This window comes from Octopus sinensis, linkage group LG24, assembly GCF_006345805.1.
Source record: "Octopus sinensis linkage group LG24, ASM634580v1, whole genome shotgun sequence".
Lineage (NCBI taxonomy): Eukaryota > Metazoa > Mollusca > Cephalopoda > Octopoda > Octopodidae > Octopus > Octopus sinensis.
In genome coordinates, this window is record NC_043020.1 from 10,625,218 (window position 1) to 10,645,213 (window position 19,996).

Sequence of the window (19,996 nt, forward strand, 5' to 3'; positions counted from 1 at the left end):
CTGCGGCCATGCTGGAGCACCGCCTTTAATCGATCAACTCGACCCCGGGACTTATTCTTTGTAAGCCCAGTACTTATTCTATCGGTCTTTTTTTGCTGAACCGCTAAGTGACGGGGACATAAACACACCAGCATCGGTTGTCAAGCAATGCTAGGGGGACAAACACAGACACACACACACATACATATATACGACGGGCTTCTTTCAGTTTCCGTCAACCAAATCCACTCACAAGGCTTTGGTCGGCCCGAGGCTATAGTAGAAGACACTTGCCCAAGATGCCACGCAGTGGGACTGAACCCGGAACCATGTGGTTGGTTAGCAAGCTACTTACCACACAGCCACTCTGCCTATGCAGTGTCATGTAAAAGTGCCCATGTGGGGCCATGTAAAAGCACCCAGCACACTTTGTAAAGTCGTTGGGGTTAGGAAGGGCATCCAGCCATAGAAACCAGGCCAAATCAGGCTGTAATCTGGTGTAGCTCCCCAGCTTGCCAGACCTGGTCAAACCATCCAACCCATGCCAACATGGACAACAGATGTAAAATGATGATAGATATATTTAAAGTATCATCATCATTAAATGCCCGCTTTTCCATGCTGGCATGGATCAAATAGAATTTGTTGAATCAGATTTTCTAAAACTGGATGCCCTTCCTGTCACTCACTCTCACCTGTTTCCAGGTAAGGTAATATTGCCCCATGGACAGATTTGTTTTCACAGAAAACTGGAAATTGAATTACACTCATTTACAACCATCACATGATATCAAGATAAGAACATACACATATACACACACAGAGAAACATAAATATACATACACATGTGTTTATGCACATATATAATCATATATATACACATACACACATACACGTGTATGTATTTAAAAAAAAGTGGGGTGGAGAGGGGAACTAAGCAGATCAAGAATAAAGAAATGAAATTATTTGGTGTGGTCATTTTGGTATGAAATGATGCTAAAAACCCTGTTAATGACAAAGGGACCTGGCAGCAAGTCTGCTTGCCAATAGGGTCACAAACATGCACATGTATTTAGTTTTCACACACAGTGTACATGCATACACATACACACATACATACATACTGACACATATATACATATAGATATAAATCCACACATACACATTTTTATACAAGCATATACACATACACACATACATACATGCATACATACATACATGATGGCTGCCCCCTCGTTATCGAGTATGGCCATTGCACGAAGCTTAACTGTTATTGGTGCAGTGATCGAATGCGACTTTTATTTGCTTTTTAAGGCTACAGCCAGCCATTCAGTTGAGACTCACAGCACCATCAACAATCATGAACAATGTTGTTATCGTGCAATGCCTGTGCAAGAAGATTTTTTTTAAAGTGAGGAAAGGCAACAGCAACAGCAGCCATAATCCAAAAAGAAGAACAAGTCAACATCATCGGTGACCACTGAGCCGCAGGTTTTATGTCGGAGTTATCCGAGTTACCTTCTCCTAGAAGGATGCCCTAACAAAGGCTAGGAGTCCTTCACTCCCAATGGTTTAACTGAGCGATCGGGTATTCAGTCCAATTATTTCTATGACATAATCCTCATCAATGAGGATCATTTTCATTCAAGTAACATTGTATATTTCCAATTTTCTGTGACGAATATGTCTGATTGTGGAGAAATATTATTTTCCTTGGAAACAGTTAACAAGAAGCTAATAAAAAACAGGTGTCATCATGTTACCTTTTACCTGAAGGACATGCATCGATAGAAAATCTGTCTCTACAAATTCGGTCTGATCCATTCAGCATGAAAAATGGATGCTAAGCTGACAATGTATTTATGTCATTGATCAGTTTTCTTTCAAGATTTCTTGCCAATAGAGAAAGAGCTGGTTTCTAACCTAGATTCAAGGTTCCTTCATTGGTATTTCAACATCAACAACAGGGTGGGTATGTATGTATGTATGTATGCATGCATGCATGTGTGTATGTATGTATGTAATGTATGCATGTATGTATGTGCAGATTTGTATGTTTTGCTTTATGTATGTATTCTCATGCATATAGTTGTATATCTTAGACATGCTCATATATATTTAAATGATAAACTTCTGGAAAGTTTAACAGATTTTTACAGTTCCAGTGATGGATTGGATTAGCTTTCTCCTTTCTGGTTTTGAGAAGCCTAATTTCTCAAGATTGGTATTTAGGTAGTGTGTTACATATCCAAGGGTATAAATCTGAGATTGTAATCTGGATTGAGTAACTGCAGATTTCTCAATAGTTCAGTGTGAGTATTCTCTTTTTCGCTGATCTTCAACTTTATTTTAACATCTGCCGGGCAGCTAATTTCCACAACTGTGCACATATATGTATGCATGTTGGTGTGTTTATGTCCCTGAAACTTAGCAGTTTGGCAAAAGAGAATGATAACATAAGTACCAAGCTTAAAAAGAGAAAAAAGAAAACTAAGAACTGGGATCAACTTGTTTAACTAAAATTCTTTAAAGCTGTACTCCAGCCTGGCCATTGACTAATGACTGAAACAAGCAAGTAAAAGAAATCTTTATATATAAAACTGAAGTTGTGTATGTGAGTGTCTGTCTACTCCGATTTATATTCCTTACTCCCACATTTTGCGGTGCAGTTTAACCAAAAGTGGGTATCTTATAGTCGTGATTCATATCGAGCCCTTCTGGGTATTAGCGCATGTTTACGATGAGTCTACGATTAAAAAAAAATTTATCATCATTTTTCCGCATTTTAATGCATTTTTTGCTCGGTTTATATAAAGGAAGTAACTCTCTAAAAATGCTTATATAGTTATTTCCCTTACAAACCCGAGCAACGCCGAGCGATACTGCTAGTAAAATATATAAGCGACTTGAGCTATAACTGTGTGTTGAAACTGCAGCTATTACATCAAGAAAGAAATGTTTAAGACGTGTGAAAAGACACACAAAGTATCTTTAGAAATTGTTTATTATTTCTTTGGTGAGATGTCGAAATTTAATTGAAAATTTGGTGAACTCGTGTGCTTGAGAAAAAGCTAGTTATCACAGAGACAAAGTCATATCTGTTTATAACATCTCTGTAACTGGTAAGAGGCTTCTGCAAAGCAAATAATATTAATACACATGACACATATACACAGCAAGAAATAATTATAAATGGAGATTTGTTTGAAGTGAGGTTGGCACTAGTTGGGTGCTTCACAATTCTTTACATAGGCGCAGGAGTGGCTGTGTGGTAAGTAGCTTGCTTACCAGCCACATGGTTCCGGATTCAGTCCCACTGCGTGGCACCTTGGGCAAGTGTCTTCTACTATAGCCTCGGGCCGACCAAAGCCTTGTGAGTGGATTTGGTAGATGGAAACTGAAAAGAAGCCCGTCGTATATATGTATATATATATATATATATATATATATATATATATATATCGGAGTGGTTGGCGTTAGGAAGGGCATCCAGCTGTAGAAACACTGCCAGATCTGACTGGCCTGGTGCAGCCTTCGGGCTCCCCAGACCCCAGTTGAACCGTCTAACCCATGCTAGCATGGAAAGCGGACGTTAAATGATGATGATGATGATGATGATGTGTGTGTGTGCATGTATGTTTGTGTGTCTGTGTTTGTCACCCCAACATCGCTTGACAACCGATGCTGGTGTGTTTATGTCCCCGTCACTTAGCGGTTCGGCAAAAGAGACCGATATAATAAGTACTGGGCTTACAAAGAATAAGTCCCGGGGTTGAGTTTCTCGACTAAAGGTGGTGCTCCAGCATGTCCGCAGTCAACTGACTGAAACAAGTAAAAGAGTATAGTTGTAGAAAGGAAAATAGCGGGAACAAGAATCTCTGAACAAATAACAATAATAATAATTTATTTTGCCGAAATAAACATTTCATCTCTGGACATCAGTAAACTGGTCGCCTTGCGGGTGGAAGCAGCAGGCTTAGTAGTCAGACACAAAATATGAAGGCTTTCACAGACTCGCAACGTCGCTCACCATCAAAATTCCAGCTCCACATAGCTGGTCTCAGTTGCATCCGTCTTGGTTGGCGGCAGGAGCAAAGAGAGAGAATAGCGGTCAAGCCTAGCTGCTGCTGATGACTGCGCATGCGCATAAGGGACTTCCAGCAGGCCTTCTGGAAGACTAACCCTTGCGCATGCATGGATGAAAATCCCAAAATGGCATCTGGAACCAGGCGTCACTACAGATTATTTAGAAGTATTCTTTTAAACTTGTTTTTCCACATTATTTACATTATTTACATTTGACAGATATTTGTCCTCATCTTGTTTGTTGTTAACACAATGTTTCAGCCGATATACCCTCCAGCCTTCATCAGGTGTCTTGGGGAAATTTCGAACCTGGGTTCTCATTCCTAAGGTATTTTTCGATGTTGTTATTATTATTATTATTATTATTATTATTATTCAGGTCACAATTGAACTTGGAATCTTGGAGTTAGTAGCCCATGCTCTTAACCACTATGTCATATGCCCATGGGCGATTATGGAGTGAATTTTAGGGCTTATAAATCTAATATTTTCCTATCCTTCCTGTTGAAGGCTGGAGGGTATATCAGCCGAAACATTGTATCAACAACAAACAAGATGAGGACAAATATCTATCAAATGTAAATAATGTAAGTAATGTACATAATTCCTCATCTCTTAAATACAGAACTGTATTGTTTTCCCACGTTTCAAATTACAGTGAACAAGTACGACAAGAACTGGAAGCATACAAGCTGCATATTCTGTACCAGTCAGCAGTGATTATTCAAACGCAATGGCGAGGATACCAGTGCCGTAAACGCTGGCCATTCTTATTTCAACACTTGCAAGCACTCCAACTTCGGTAAGAATATTTAATCCTGTGTGTGTGTTTGAGTTTGTATATATATTATATTCGCATACATATCTTGGTGTATGTGGAGTCGCGTGGCTTAGTGGTTAGGGTGTCAGGATCTTGATCGTAAGATTGTGGTTTCAATTCCTGGACCGGGCGATGCGTTGTGTTCTTGAGCAAAACATTTAATTTCACGTTGCTCCAGTCTACTCAGCTGGCAAAAATGAGTAACGCTGTGATGGACTGGCGTCCCGTCCAACTCGGGATCACATACGCCATTGAAACCGGGAAACTGGGCCCATGAGCCTGGCTAGGCTTTAAAAGGGCGCATTTATTTTTGTGGAGGCGCATGGCTTAGTGGTTAGGGTGTCAGCATCATGATTGTAAGATTGTGGTTTCGATTCCTGGACCAGGCGATGCATTGTGTTCTTGAGCAAAACATTTAATTTCACGTTGCTCCAGTCCACTCAGCTGGCAAAAATGAGTAACGCTGTGATGGACTGGCATCCCGTCCATCTGGGGAGCACATATGCCATTGAAACTGGGAAACCGGGCCTATGAGCCTGGCTAGGCTTTAAAAAGGGCGCATTTATTTTTATTTTATCTTGGTGTATAGCTTAATACAAAAATGCATTGTGACCAGTGATGTGTAACATCTGACAGCCTGGTCTCATGTGTGTTATATATAACACAACCACTCAAAATTGAATATGTTGATGTGTGGCAGGAAAGAAAATAATTTTCACTTTTTTTCAAACTTCGTGCAATAAAATTCTGAAGTAACACAGCTCCCCTGCCTTTGATGTGACAACATAAATACAAGCAAATGGCCTTCAACTTGTTTTCTTTGCTTTCTTCTTTGCCATTCTTTATTACTACTGTTCCAAGTGAAATACATGGGTACTTCAGTGTAAAGTAACGATTTTGCAAAGTTATCATTAATCCACAATGAAAAGAATTCTGTCAATGTTGCTCTCATATGTCGTTCATTGACTGCCATATATATCCTCATTATTTCATCATCATCATCATCGTTTAACGTCTGTTTTCCATGCTAGCATGGGTTGGATGGCTCGACCGGGGTCTGGGAAGCCAGGAGGCTGCACCAGGCTCCAGTCTGATCTGGCAGTATTTCTACAGCTGGATGCCCTTCCTAACACCAACCACTCCATGAGTGTAGTGGGTGCTTTTTACATGCCACTGACAAGGGGCCAGGGGAGGCTGGAAACGGCCATGATCGGTTGGTGCTTTTTATGTGCCACCAGCACAGAAGCCAGTGAAGGTGGCGCTGGCATCGACCACGTACAGATGGTGCTTTTTACATGCCACTGGCACAGGTGCCAGGGGAGGCTGATATTGTTATTCATTTTAGTTTTCATATTTTCCAGTAGTGTTCTCTGTCTATTATTTTAACTTCATCCCACAGGGGAAGGTGTTCTCCGTTTTTCCATACATGATCAACTATACCCGTTTCTTTTCAACAGCTACTCATGTCACAGCTTTACGACGTTCCTCTACCCTTATTTTTGAGTGGGTGGCATGTTTTGCCTTTGTATAACCTACCACAACTGCAGTACATGCAGTCTTTGGTCATATTCTCTTCAATTGATGGTTTTACTTGATTGAAGGAGATATTTGCAAAGTATTGTATTACTCTTGAATACTGTCCTGATGTCATATGGATCACATATACTCTCTTACTTGTTTCAGTCATTTGACTGTGGCCATGCTGGAGCACCGCCTTTAGTCGAGCAAATCGACCCCAGGACTTATTCTTTGTAAGCCCCAGTACTTATTCTATCGGTCTCTTTTGCCAAACCGCTAAGTTACGGTGACGTAAACACGCCAGCATCGGTTGTCAAGTGATGTTGGGGGGACAAACACAAACACACAAACATATACACATACATATATATATATATATACATATATATACGACGGGCTTCTTTCAGTTTCCGTCTGCCAAATCCACTCACAAGGCTTTGGTCGGCCCGAGGCTATAGTAGAAGACACTTGCCCAAGGTGCCACACAGTGGGACTGAACCCGGAACCATGTAGTTGGTAAACAAGCTACTTACCACACATCCACTCCTACGCCATATCTTTTTGTATCTTTTTGGAGAGGCCCTTCACATAGGGTACGTAGACTGTGGCCAGTTTATGGGCTTCATCTTCTCTCATCTTCCTAATTAGAGTGGATAGTATGTTTTTTGGGTAGCTGTTGCTTAATAGATAGTTACATAGCTTGATCATTTCTTCATGGTGTGTATCAGGATCGCTGCTTATATTCTTTGCTCAATGTTTCAGGCACTGAGCAATCCCCCTCTTTACACTGTATGAATTGTGGGAATTGAAATTGAGGTATCGTCCAGTAAAGGTTGGCTTGTGGTATAAAAAAAAAAAAGACTCCGCCGGTTACGACGACGAGGGTCCCAGCTGATACGATCAATGGAACAGCTTACTCGTGAAATTAACGTGCAAATGGCTGAGCATTCCTCAGACACGTGTACCCTTAACATAGTTCTCGGGGATAATCAGCGTGACACAGAGAGTGACAAGGCTGACCCTTTGAAATACAAGTACAACTCATTTTTGCCAGCTGAGTGGACTGGAGCAACGTGAAATAAAGTGTCTTGCTCAAGGACACAACGCGTCGCTGGGAATCGAACTCACAACCTTACGATCATGAGCCGGATGCCCTAACCACTAAGCCACGCGCCCTCACGGCTTGTGGTATATGGATGTCCTGGACCCATGCTTAGTACATATTATGAATACATCCAGGAATGCTAGCTGATTGTCTTTTTTCTTTTCCATTGTGAACTATATAGATGGCTTTATTGAATTCCCATGATCTAGCAGTACTAGGACATCTTCCTGGTGGGGCTAGTATATAAAGGTGTCGTCAACATATTGAAGCCATAAGGTTGGCTTTAGTGGTGTTGATTCTAAAGGCAAATTCTCAAAGTATTCCATCTATGGTGGAAGTACTCCGTCGGTTACGACGATGAGAGTTCCGGTTGATCCGAATCAACGGAACAGCCAGCTCGTGAAATTAACGTGTAAGTGGCTGAGCACTCCACAGGCACTTGTACCCTTAACGTAGTTCTCGGGGATATTCAGCGTGACACAGAGAGTGACAAGGCCGGCCCTTTGAAATACAGGTACAACAGAAACAGGAAGTAAGAGTGAGAGAAAGTTGTAGTGAAAGAGTACAGCAGGGATCACCACCATCCCCTGCCGGAGCCTCGTGGAGCTTTAGGTGTTTTCGCTCAATAAACACTCACAACGCCCAGTCTGGGAATCGAAACCGCGATCCTATAACCACTGGGCCATTGCGCCTCCATTCCACCTATATATTGGCTATTGTTGTTGATAATGGCAAGCCCATAGCTAAACCTTCATCATGTCGATATATATCAGTATCTACTCTGAAGTAGGTAGTTCGACACAGGTCAACATTTCCATCAAGTTTCTTATTGGTATACTAGTGCGATCTTTTAGATAGGAGTCCGTCACTAGTCTTACTTGAATCACTGATAGTGTTTCACCAATTTTTCAGAGTAGTCAGACTTGTTCCTCACCACAGTAGCATTTCCCTTGTCCGCTGGAAGTATCATGATGGAGTTGTCACTCTGTAGTGAAAAAAAAAAATTCAAGCGAAATCGTTGCCAGTACCTATTTCTTTACTACCCACAAGGGGGCAAACATAGAAGGGACAAACAAGGACAGACATAGGTATTAAGTTGATTACATCAACCCCAGTGCGTAACTGGTACTTAATTTATCGACCCCGAAAGGTCGAAAGGCAAAGTCGACCTCGGCGGAATTTGAACTCACAACGTAACGCAGACGAAATACCGCTACGCATTTCGCCCGGCGCGCTAACGTGTCTCGTTGCCAGTACCACCTGACTGGCCCCTGTGCCGGTGGCACGTAAAAGCACCCACTACACTCTCGGAGTGGTTGGCGTTAGGAAGGGCATCCAGCTGTAGAAACTCTGCCAGATAAAGACTGGGGTCTGGTGCAGCCAACTGGTTCGCCAGCCCTCAGTCAAATGGTTCAACCCATGCTAGCATGAAAAGCGGACATTAAACGATGATGATGATGATGATCTTTTCTTCCATAGTAATGTTTGGTTTGGGAAGTTCTGCTTTCTCTAGTACCTATCTCACTTTCCACCTTAGTTCATCTCCCTGAACTTTTGGTATTTTCATGGCTGTCTCCTCAATAGGGGCTATTATGTCCAAGTATGGAATGCGTTTGATGTCTGTCGCAAAGTTGAGACCTTTGTTTAATACTGCTTTTCCACAGTTTTCTAGATATCGGCTACTTACATTAATTACTACTTTCACAGGTGGGTGATGGACTTCGGTCTTCATTCTCTAACCCATGATCGTCATAAACTTCTTAACCTGGCGTGTCTTCACCTTCTCAAATTCCTTCTGGCACAACTTTTCGAGATCTTGTTGGATTCTCTTTCTATCGTCATCTCTAGTTATTCTCCCAAGTAATGAAGATAACCTGTCTCTGATTTCATTATTTAGTTGATGTTTTTTCCAACAGTTATAATGGATTCTCTCACAGACGAAGGCATGCCTTGCTCTTTCCATTATTCTTCGAGCTTTATTTGAAGCCACTGGTGTCATTACATTCAAGCCAGGGGGCATTAGCTTTGAGTCTCTACATCTATACTGAAAGGTTAGATGGTTTGAACTACGAGCTAGTTTCTGGTGGAGTTTCTCTTTATGTCTCCATTGAAGTCTGATGTCGGCTCTGTACCAATTTGATAATACTGTTCTGTATTTTAGAGATGAGAAATTCTGTACATTATTTACATTGGATGGATAGGGGTCCTCATATTCTTTGTTGTTACCACTACGTTTTGGCTGATTTACTCTCCAGCCTTCAGGGGCCTGGTGGAATTTTGAATCCCACACCACAAAAAAAGGCATTCTTACTTATGACACATTGCTTGTAAGTAAGCAGAATACTTATATTCAGCCGAAACATTGTGGTAACAACAAACAAGATGAGGACACATATCCGTCCAATGTAAATACTGTAAATAATGTATAGAATTACTCATCTCTAAAATATAGAACAGTGTATATATGTGTGTGTGTGTGTATGTATATAAGAATGTATAAAAATTTAGACACTTCTTACATGCTAAAGAGGACAGTCAAATCCCACACCACAAAAAATGTATTCCTACTTATGGCACACTGATTGCTTGTAAGTGAGCATATATATATACATATACATGTATATATATTTAAGTAGTTGAATGAATGATCCTAGTATGGATAATTCGGTTAACCGATACCCGGGTAGAAAATTCACGTCAGAAAACACGGTTGAAGCTACATGCCAAGGGCAGAAATCATGTGCTTTCGTGTGGAAATTTGTGTGCTTTTTATACTATAAATAAATTAAAGAATGGAGTCGAACGACGATTTAACAAAATTCCTTTATTCTCGAGAATAAAGGAATTTTGTCGAGAATAAAGGAATCATGTCGAGAATAAAGGAATTTTGTTAAATCGTCGTTCGACTCCATTCTTTAATTTATTTATATATATATATATATATATATGAGGGACTTGTCTTAGTTTCCATCTTGCAATTCTTTGGAGAGTCCAGGGCTATTGTAATGTACAGAAGTGACTGAAACTGAACACCACACATTTGGAAAGCAAAGTTGCTCGTGACACGGCCAATCTTGATCAAACTGATGACTTAAAAAAAAAAAAATAAATTCAAGTTTTGATTATTGAACTTCCATTTGAAAATTCAGTAACTAAATCTTCTGACCAGTTTTCAAAAATACCAGTTATGTGATGGATATATTGAGCTCAAACATGAAAACCATTGTTTGTTTCTGTTTTAGGCGCCTTAACTCACTGCCAAATGAATACAACCCTGTATTTGTGACATCAAGTGTTCCTAAGTTGGACTGGAACACAGTGAAGCAGATCTGTGCCACATATGGCATCAACCCAGTAAGTTAACCCAAGGTTTCTGTTACTCTTTTAATTGTTTCAGTCAATTGACTGCGGCCCATGCTGCAGCACCGCTTTTAGTCGAGCAAATCGACCCCGGGACTTATTCTTTGTAAGCCTAGTACTTATTCTATCAGTTCTCTTTTGCCGAACCGCTAAGTTACGGGGACATAAACGCACCAGCATCGGTTGTCAAGTAATGTTGGGGGGACAAACACAGACACGCAAACACACACACACTCACATATATATATATATATACGACAGGCTTCTTTCAGTTTCCGTCTACCAAATCCACTCACAAGGCATTGGTCAGCCCGGGGCTATAGCAGAAGACACTTGCCCAAGATGCCACGCAGCGGGACTGAACCTGGAACTATGTGGTTGGTTAGCAAGCTACTTACCACACAGCCACTCCTGCGCCTATATAGTTAAAAAAAAGTATATAAAGTTGGAAAAAGCAAAAAAGTATATTTTAGAGAATGTTAAATAAGATATAGCTGGTTTCAATGTATCCATCTTATCAAAAATTAGAAAAAATTGAGTCAAACAAAAATCATTTTTTTTGGTTAGTATAACAGTTTGTACCCATATTTGAGTTCTTAATGAAATTTTGCTTTAGTCATTCTCTTATAAATGTTTTGTAGGGCCGTAGCCAGGCTGAGGCAGAGGGGGTAGTTGCCTCCTTTGATTTTCCTTAACTGATGATGAAAGTGTTATTTTGATTTTATCAAGTTGACAATAAATAATAATGACTTTAGATAGTAAATTTAGTTTTAGGCTAATGTAATGAATAACGTCTCGCAGTGGTAATTAAAGCATGTAAAAGTAATTACTTATTAAATGTTCTCTCACACTTCCTGTCTCCAAGTATGTGGGCTATTTTTAGACTTGCCTGGGTATTTCTACCATTGCTTGGTGGAGCTATTTTTGAATGCCTGTGAGATCACACTCCTCACAGTAGGGTGAGGAAGAGAGGTTTTGGATTGGTAATTGGTAAATTTACTGCAACATGTGGGAGCTACCTTTGTTCCCATTGCAGTTCCTGAAAATTGAAGGTATGCTGAACCATTGAATGTAAATTATGTTTTGGAGGATGAATTTTAGCCTGTCAGTGATGAGGTCTTTTTCAATGCATGTCAGTAGTTCAGATTGGTGTGTGTCTAGCCAATATTTGATTGCAGTTATTCTGCAGTCATGGGGTGTATTAATGTATAGGTTAACATCAAAGGTAAAAACGTTGTGTATTATTTTGTTTGCACACTCAAGAAAATTTATGAAAGAAGAAAAAATTATTACCCCTTAATACAGAACCCTACACTAGTGTCCAACTCCATTATATAAGTGAATCTTTCTCACAGTTATTAAAATGCAGCTGCCCCAGACACATATGTTGACTGTATTCGTAAGTGATGTCATTTTAATATCTAGAGTGTAACACCACCAGTCCCTCCTGCAAGACATTACAGTGTAGCTGGCAATATGAAGGTGAACTTCCCACAGACACGCATAGCCACAGAAGTTTTCAAAAGTATGTATTTTTCTTTTTCATTTACCCCACCCTTTTTATTCTCTCTCTCTTCTACACACATACAAATGTATTAATCTGTCCACCCTGTAAAATGGATGTTAAACAATGAAGATGAGGAGGAGCAGAATATAAGAATGGTTATGTGGTTGAAAAGCTTGTTTTGCAACTGTGGTTTCAGGTTCCATCCCACAGTGTGGTACTTTGGGCAAGTGTCTTCTGTTATAGCCCCAGGTTGGCCAGTGCCTCATGAATGAATGTGGTAGACAGAAACTGTGTAGAAGCCTGGATGTGTGTGCTTCTATATATATATATATATATATATATATATATGTAAGCACACATATATTATATATTTAGGGTGTTTGGAGAATAATTCTGTTTTACCAGAAAGGATGTAAAAACAAATATAAAGTATGTTTATCTGAAAAGTTTACTTGTTTCAGTCATTTGACTGTGGCCTTGCTGGAGCACCGTCTTGAAGTGTTTTAGTTGAATAAATCAATCCCAAGACTTTCTTTTAAGCTTAGTATTTATTCTATCAATTTTGGTAATTAACCCTTGGATGATAAGAACTTTATGAAACAACATATTCGCCATTGCTTACTGCATATATACATATATATGTATGTGTGCGTATATGTTTGTGTGTCTGTGTTTGTCCTCCCAACATCGCTTGACAACCAATGCTGGTGTGTTTACATTCCCTTAGCTTAGTGGTTCGCCAAAAGAGACCGATAGAATAAGTACTAGGCTTACAAAGAATAAGTCCTAGAGTAGATTTTCTCGACTAAAAGGTGGTGCTCCAGCATGGCCACAGTCAAATGACTGAAACGAGTAAAAGAGCACCAATGTTGTGTCTTCTCTACGACAAGACACCTGTTTCTGTCTCACTATAAAACTTTCGTCATCTGTCACAAGATTACTTCTTCAAATGCTCCCTCTCCTCTCTGAGGTTTTTATCTTGCAAGTTACTTGGTGACCCTGCCAATGCTGATGCCACATAGAAAGCATCCTGTCCACGCTGTAAAAACCTTGCTAAAACTGACCTCACCTGTGTTTGTGCCAGGTAAAAAACACTCACTCCACTCTGCTGGGTGGTTGATGTTAGGAAGGACATCCTGCCGTAAAAACTCTGCGAAAACAAACACAGAATGCAGACTCTTGTCAAACCATCCAACCCATACTAGCATGGAAAGCAGACATTAAAAATATGATGAGATAGTTTCTTGTAGCCATTATTATTATCTCTTAGGCAATAAACTGGCAGAGGCGTTAGAACATCAGACATATAGCCTAGTAGTTTTCCTTTTGACTCCATAGGTTTTGAGTTCAAATCCTGCCAAAGCCGGTTTTGCCTTTTATCCTTTCAGATTCTATAAAATAAAGCATTGCTCCCACCCTTCAAAATTGCTGGCCTTGTGCCAAAACTTACAACAGTTTATTGCTATCTCTCCTAAACAACTTCTATTTTTAGTTGGCAAACATGTTTGGCTTCAAGAAGGCGATGATGTAAAGGTCTTGATGCCTTCCTCAACCAAAGATGGACATTTGACGGTACAGTTTCAAGGTGTTACTCAGGACGTCCCACATCACATTGTACAACTCCGGGTAAGTTCTTCACCTGCCAAAATTCTTGGTAATTTCTGCATTGTAGCAAAACTTCTTTGAGGGTTTCCTAACAGTTCATGTAATCTATTAAAACCTCACTCAAATGTTTTTTCATGTGCCACCGGCACAAATGCCATTTAGGCAATAATAATGATAAAAATAATAATAATTATCATCATCATCAGCCAGTGTGCTAATGATTCTGCCAGCTCGCCACATTTTGAATTTTAGCACAAGGCCAGCAATTCAAGGCAGAGGGTTAGTCAATTACATTGACCCCAGTGCTCAACTGGTACAGAATTGACCTTAGCAGAATTTGAACTCAGAATGTAAAATGGACAAAATGTCGCTAAGCATTGTGCCAGGTGTACTAACAATTCTGCTAGCTTGCCACCACAAATCATCATCATCATCATTGTTTAATGTTCGCTTTCCATGCGTTGGACGATTTGACTGAGGACTGGTGAACCAGATGGCTGCACCAGGCTCCAATCTTGATCTTGCAGAGTTTCTACAGCTGGATGCCCTTCCCAATGCCAACCACTCCGAGTGTAGTAGGTGCATTTTATGTGCCACCAGCATGAGGGCCAGTTGGGCAGTACTGGCAACGGCCACGCTCAAATGGTGTTTTTTACGTGCCACCTGCAAAGGAGCCAGTCCAGCGGCACTGGCAATGACCTCACTCGAATGTTTTTTCACCTGCCACTGGCACAAATGCCAATAAGGCAATAATAATAATGATAAAAATAATAATTATCATCATCATTATCATCATTTAACATCCGTTTTCCATGCTAGCATGGGTTGGACGGTTCGACCGGGGTCTGGGAAGCCAAGAGGCTGCACCAGGACCCAGTCTGATCTGGCAGTGTTTCTACTAATAGTAATCATAATTATGGTTTTAAATTTTGGCACAAGGCCAGTAATTTCATGGCCAGTCAATTACACTGATCCCCAGTGTTCAACTGGTACTTATTTTATTGATCCTGAAAAGATGAAACATAAAGTTGACCTTGGCACAAAATGCCACTAAGCATTTTGCTCAATGTACTAACAATTCTGCCAGGTTACCACATAAATAATAATAACAATCCTTTCTACTAAAGGCACAAGGCCTGAAATTTTGTGGGAGGAGACTAGTCAATGACATTGACTCCAGTGTTTCACTGCTAATTAAGTTATTGACCCTGAAAGGATGAAATGCAAAGTTGACCATGGCAGAATTTGAACCAAGAATGTAAAGAAAGACAAAAAGCAACTAAGCATTTTCCCCAGCATACTAACAATTCTGTCAGCTTGCTACATAATAATAATAATAATAATAATCTGTTGTGTCTGGGGAGAGTCATTCTCTTTTAGCGTCTTATTATTTAACACAATCACCGGTAAAATTTGTACTTATTTCTTATCTTTATTTTCTAAAATTTTCGTAGTGGCTGTGTGGTAAGTAGCTTGTTTACCAACCACATGGTTCCGGGTTCAGTCCCAATGCGTGGCACCTTGGGCAAGTGTCTTCTACTATAGCCTCGGGCTGACCAAAGCCTTGTGAGTGGATTTGGTAGACGGAAAGTGAAAAGAAGCCCGTCGTATATATGTATATATATATATATATATGCATGTGTGTGTTTGTGTGTCTGTGTTTGTCCCCCTAGCATTGCTTGACAACCGATGCTGGTGTGTTTATGTCCCCGTTACTTAGCGGTTCGGCAAAAGAGACCAATAGAATAAGTCCCGGGGTCGAGTTGCTCGATTAAAGGCAGTGCTCCAGCATGGCCGCAGTCAAATGACTGAAACAAGAGATAAGTCTTGACTCTGTCCGTTATTTACACTGCGTTCCCTTTGGTTTGTTTGTGCGCATGTGTGTGGGTCAGTGAGTCAGTATGTGTGTGTGCCTATACATGCATGCATGTACGTATGTATGTGTGTGTGTGTTTGAATGTGTATGTATGTATATATGTGTGTGTATGCATATGTATATATATATATATGTATGTGTGTGTGCATCTGTATGTGCGTATCCTGCATATTTATGTGCTTGCCTGTCTGTGTTTGTGTATTTTCTATGTGTGTGTGTGTGTGTGTGTGTGTGTGAGCATGTGTTTGTATATGTATGCACCTCTGTCTCCTTGTGTGTGCATATCTGTGTGTGTGTGTGTGTGTTATGCAACTATGTACCATGTTTGTATGTATGGATGTGCATCTTTTTAGATGTGTGGATCCAAAAACAAAATAATAATAATAATAATATAATAATAATAAAACTATATAAGATGTTTTTGGTACCGTTCAACACTATGTAAGATTTTTCCCAGCATGTTAACAATTCTGTCAGCTTGCTACGTAAATAATAATAATAATAATAAAATAATAATGATGATAATAATAATAATAATAATGATAATAATAATAATATAATGATAATAATATAATGATAATATAATAATAATAATGTAATAATAATAAAAATAAAACTATAATAAGATGTTTTTGGTACCGTTCAACACTATGTAAGATTTTTCCCAGCATGTTAACAATTCTGTCAGCTTGCTACGTAAATAATAATAATAATAATAATAATATGATAATAATAATAATGATGATAATAATAATAATAAAGATAATAATAATAATAATAATGATAATAATAATAATGATAATAATAATAATAATAATGATAATAATAATAAAAATAAAACTATAATAAGATGTTTTTGGTACCGTTCAACACTATGTAAGATTTTTCCCAGCATGTTAACAATTCTGTCAGCTTGCTACGTAAATAATAATAATAATAATGATAATAAATGATAATAATAATAATGATGATAATAATAATAATAATATAATAATAATAATGATAATAAATGAATAATAATAATGATAATAATAATAATATAATGATAATAATAATAAAAATAAAACTATAAGATGTTTTTGGTACCGTTCAACACTATGTAAGATTTTTCCCAGCATGTTAACAATTCTGTCAGCTTGCTACGTAAATAATAATAAAAATAATAAATGATAATAATAATAATGATGAATAATAATAATAATAATGATATAATAATATAATATGATAATAATAATAATGATAATAATAATAAAATAATGATAATAATAATAAAAATAAAACTATAATAAGATGTTTTTGGTACCGTCAACACTATGTAAGATTTTTCCCAGCATGTTAACAATTCTGTCAGCTTGCTACGTAAATAATAATAATCATAATGATAATAAATGATAATAATAATAATGATGATAATAATAATAATATAATGATAATAATAATATAATAATGATAATAATAATAAATGAATGATAATAATAATAATGATAATAATATAATAATAATGATAATAATAATAAAAATAAAACTATAATAAGATGTTTTTGGTACCGTTCAACACTATGTAAGATTTTTCCAGCATGTTAACAATTCTGTCAGCTTGCTACGTAAATAATAATAATAATAATGATAATAAAGATAATAATATAATATGATGATATAATAATAATAATAAATGATAATATAATAAGAATAATGAATAATAATAATGATAATAAAATAATAATAATGATAATAATAATAAAAATAAAACTATAATAAGATTGTTTTGGTACCGTTCAACACTATGTAAGATTTTTCCCACATTTTTAACAATTCTGTCTGTCAGCTTGCTACGTAAATAATAATAATAATAATGATAATAAATGAATAATAATAAGACTGATGATAATAATATTATAATAAATGATAATAATAATAATAATATGATAATAATAATGCTATAATAATAATAATAATGATAATAATAATAAAAATAAAACTATAATAAGATGTTTTTGGTACCGTTCAACACTATGTAAGATTTTTCCCAGCATGTTAACAATTCTGTCAGCTTGCTACGTAAATAATAATAATAATAATGATAATAAATGATAATAATAATAATGATGATAATAATAATAATAAATGATAATAATAATGATAATAATGATAATAATAATAATAATAATGATAATAATAATAAAAATAAAACTATAATAAGATGTTTTTGGTACCACTCAACATTATGTAAGATAAAATTGATTACATATTAACATTTGTCTCTTCAATTATTTTCCAGACTATGGGTACATTATTATAAATCAACTACTTATACAAGTGGGAGACGTATGAACCAACAACAGATATTGTATGAGATTGCTCAATTCACTAGACACAACATTCTACTGCCTCAAATAAAGATATGCAAAATAACAAGGTTGTTGCTGGTATACTTTCAATCAAAGTTCTCTACTCAATAAAAAAGGACCAGGAATTGAACAACTTCAGAAAGTAACAGAACACAGTAAAGAAAATGGTATTTTTTCTTTTAAGTATATTTTAAAGTTTTAATTCATTCAATACAAAATTACACAAGAAAGTTGGTCAGACGTCTTAGATTTCACTTTTAATTTTTTAAAATCTATTTTGTGCCAAATAATGTGGCATTCAAAGAGTTTTTGGGTGTTGTTAGTAAGACTAGAAACATTTTTGAAAGACAGAAAATAGGTTTAATACAAGTTGTGAAACATAAGTGATGAAAACTGCAATGAGTAACTTTGTGCTGAGTCAGGGTCCCTCTGCATTGGTTGAAGACAAAATGAAATGATACGAACAATTAACTAAATATACTCTATTTTGAAACTAACTAAATTTATATTTTAAATTGTTATATATCATTAAGTGCACTGGACAAAATACTTAGAATGTAGTGACAGGCAAAACACTGCTGAGTTCAAATTCCGCTGAGGTTGACTTTGCCTTTCATCCTATTGGACTTGATAAATTAAGCACCAGTGAAACACTGGGGTCGATATAATCGAGTAAACTCTGCCCCACAAATTTGAGGCCTTGTGCCTCCATTAGAAAAGATTATCAACCCATGCTAGCATGGAAAGCAGACGCTAAATGATGATGATGATGATGATTATTATTATTATGTGTGTGTGTGTGTGGTAAGAAGTTATATACACACATATAATATATATATATAATATATATATATATATATATATATATATATACATATGATTATGATGATGATTATTATTATTATTATTATGTGTGTGTGTGTGTGGTAAGAAGTTTGCTTCCCAACCACATGGTTCTGGGTTCAATCCCACAGAATGGCACCTTGAGCAAATGTCTTCTACTATAGCCTTGGACAGACCAGAGCCTTGCAAGTGGATTTGGTAGGTGGAAACTGAAAGAAGCTTGTTTTTGTGTGTCTCCTTCATCATCATCATCATCGTTTAACGTCCGCCTTCCATGCTAGCACGGGTTGCACGATTTTGACTGAGGGTTGGCGAGCCAGGAGGCTGCACCAGGCTCCAATCTTGATCTGGCAGAGTTTCTACAGCTGGATGCCCTTCCTAACGCCAACCACTCCGAGAGTGTAGTGGGTGCTTTTTACGTACCACCAGCACGGGGGCCAGTCAGGCGGTACTGGCAATGACCTCACTCAAATCTTTTTACACATGCCAGTGAAGCGACGTTGGTAACGATCACGCTCGAATGGTGCCCTTGTACGTGCCATGGGTACGGAAGGCAGGTGGCTGCTCTGGCAACGATCACGCTCGGATGGTGCTCTTGGCACCCTACTAGCATATACATACATACATATATATACATATACATAAATATATATACATATACATAAATATATATATACATATATATATACATACATACATACACATACATACATACACATACATACAGATATTATACATACATATATATATAACATATATATATACATACATTATACATATAATAAACATACAGATATATATACATACATATATATATACATACATATATACATATATACATACATACATATATACATACATAGATATACATACATATATACATACGTACATAAATACATATATACATACGTATGTATGTATGTATATATATATGTATGTCACAAAATGT

At 37.5% G+C, this 19,996-nt stretch overlaps 1 protein-coding gene across 1 annotated transcript in view; it reads left to right on the top strand.

Moving 5' to 3' along the window:
- LOC115224051 (unconventional myosin-VIIa) overlaps window positions 1-18,694 on the top strand; it is a 123,898-nt gene extending 105,204 nt beyond the window's left edge. The window contains exons 20-24 of the mRNA XM_029794850.2: window positions 4,724-4,867; window positions 10,751-10,862; window positions 12,294-12,393; window positions 13,868-14,001; window positions 18,135-18,694. Coding sequence (XP_029650710.2) covers window positions 4,724-4,867; window positions 10,751-10,862; window positions 12,294-12,393; window positions 13,868-14,001; window positions 18,135-18,155 — 511 coding nt within the window. The 3' untranslated portion in view covers window positions 18,156-18,694. The remainder of the gene's footprint in view (window positions 1-4,723; window positions 4,868-10,750; window positions 10,863-12,293; window positions 12,394-13,867; window positions 14,002-18,134) is intronic.
- Window positions 18,695-19,996: the final 1,302 nt, after the last annotated feature.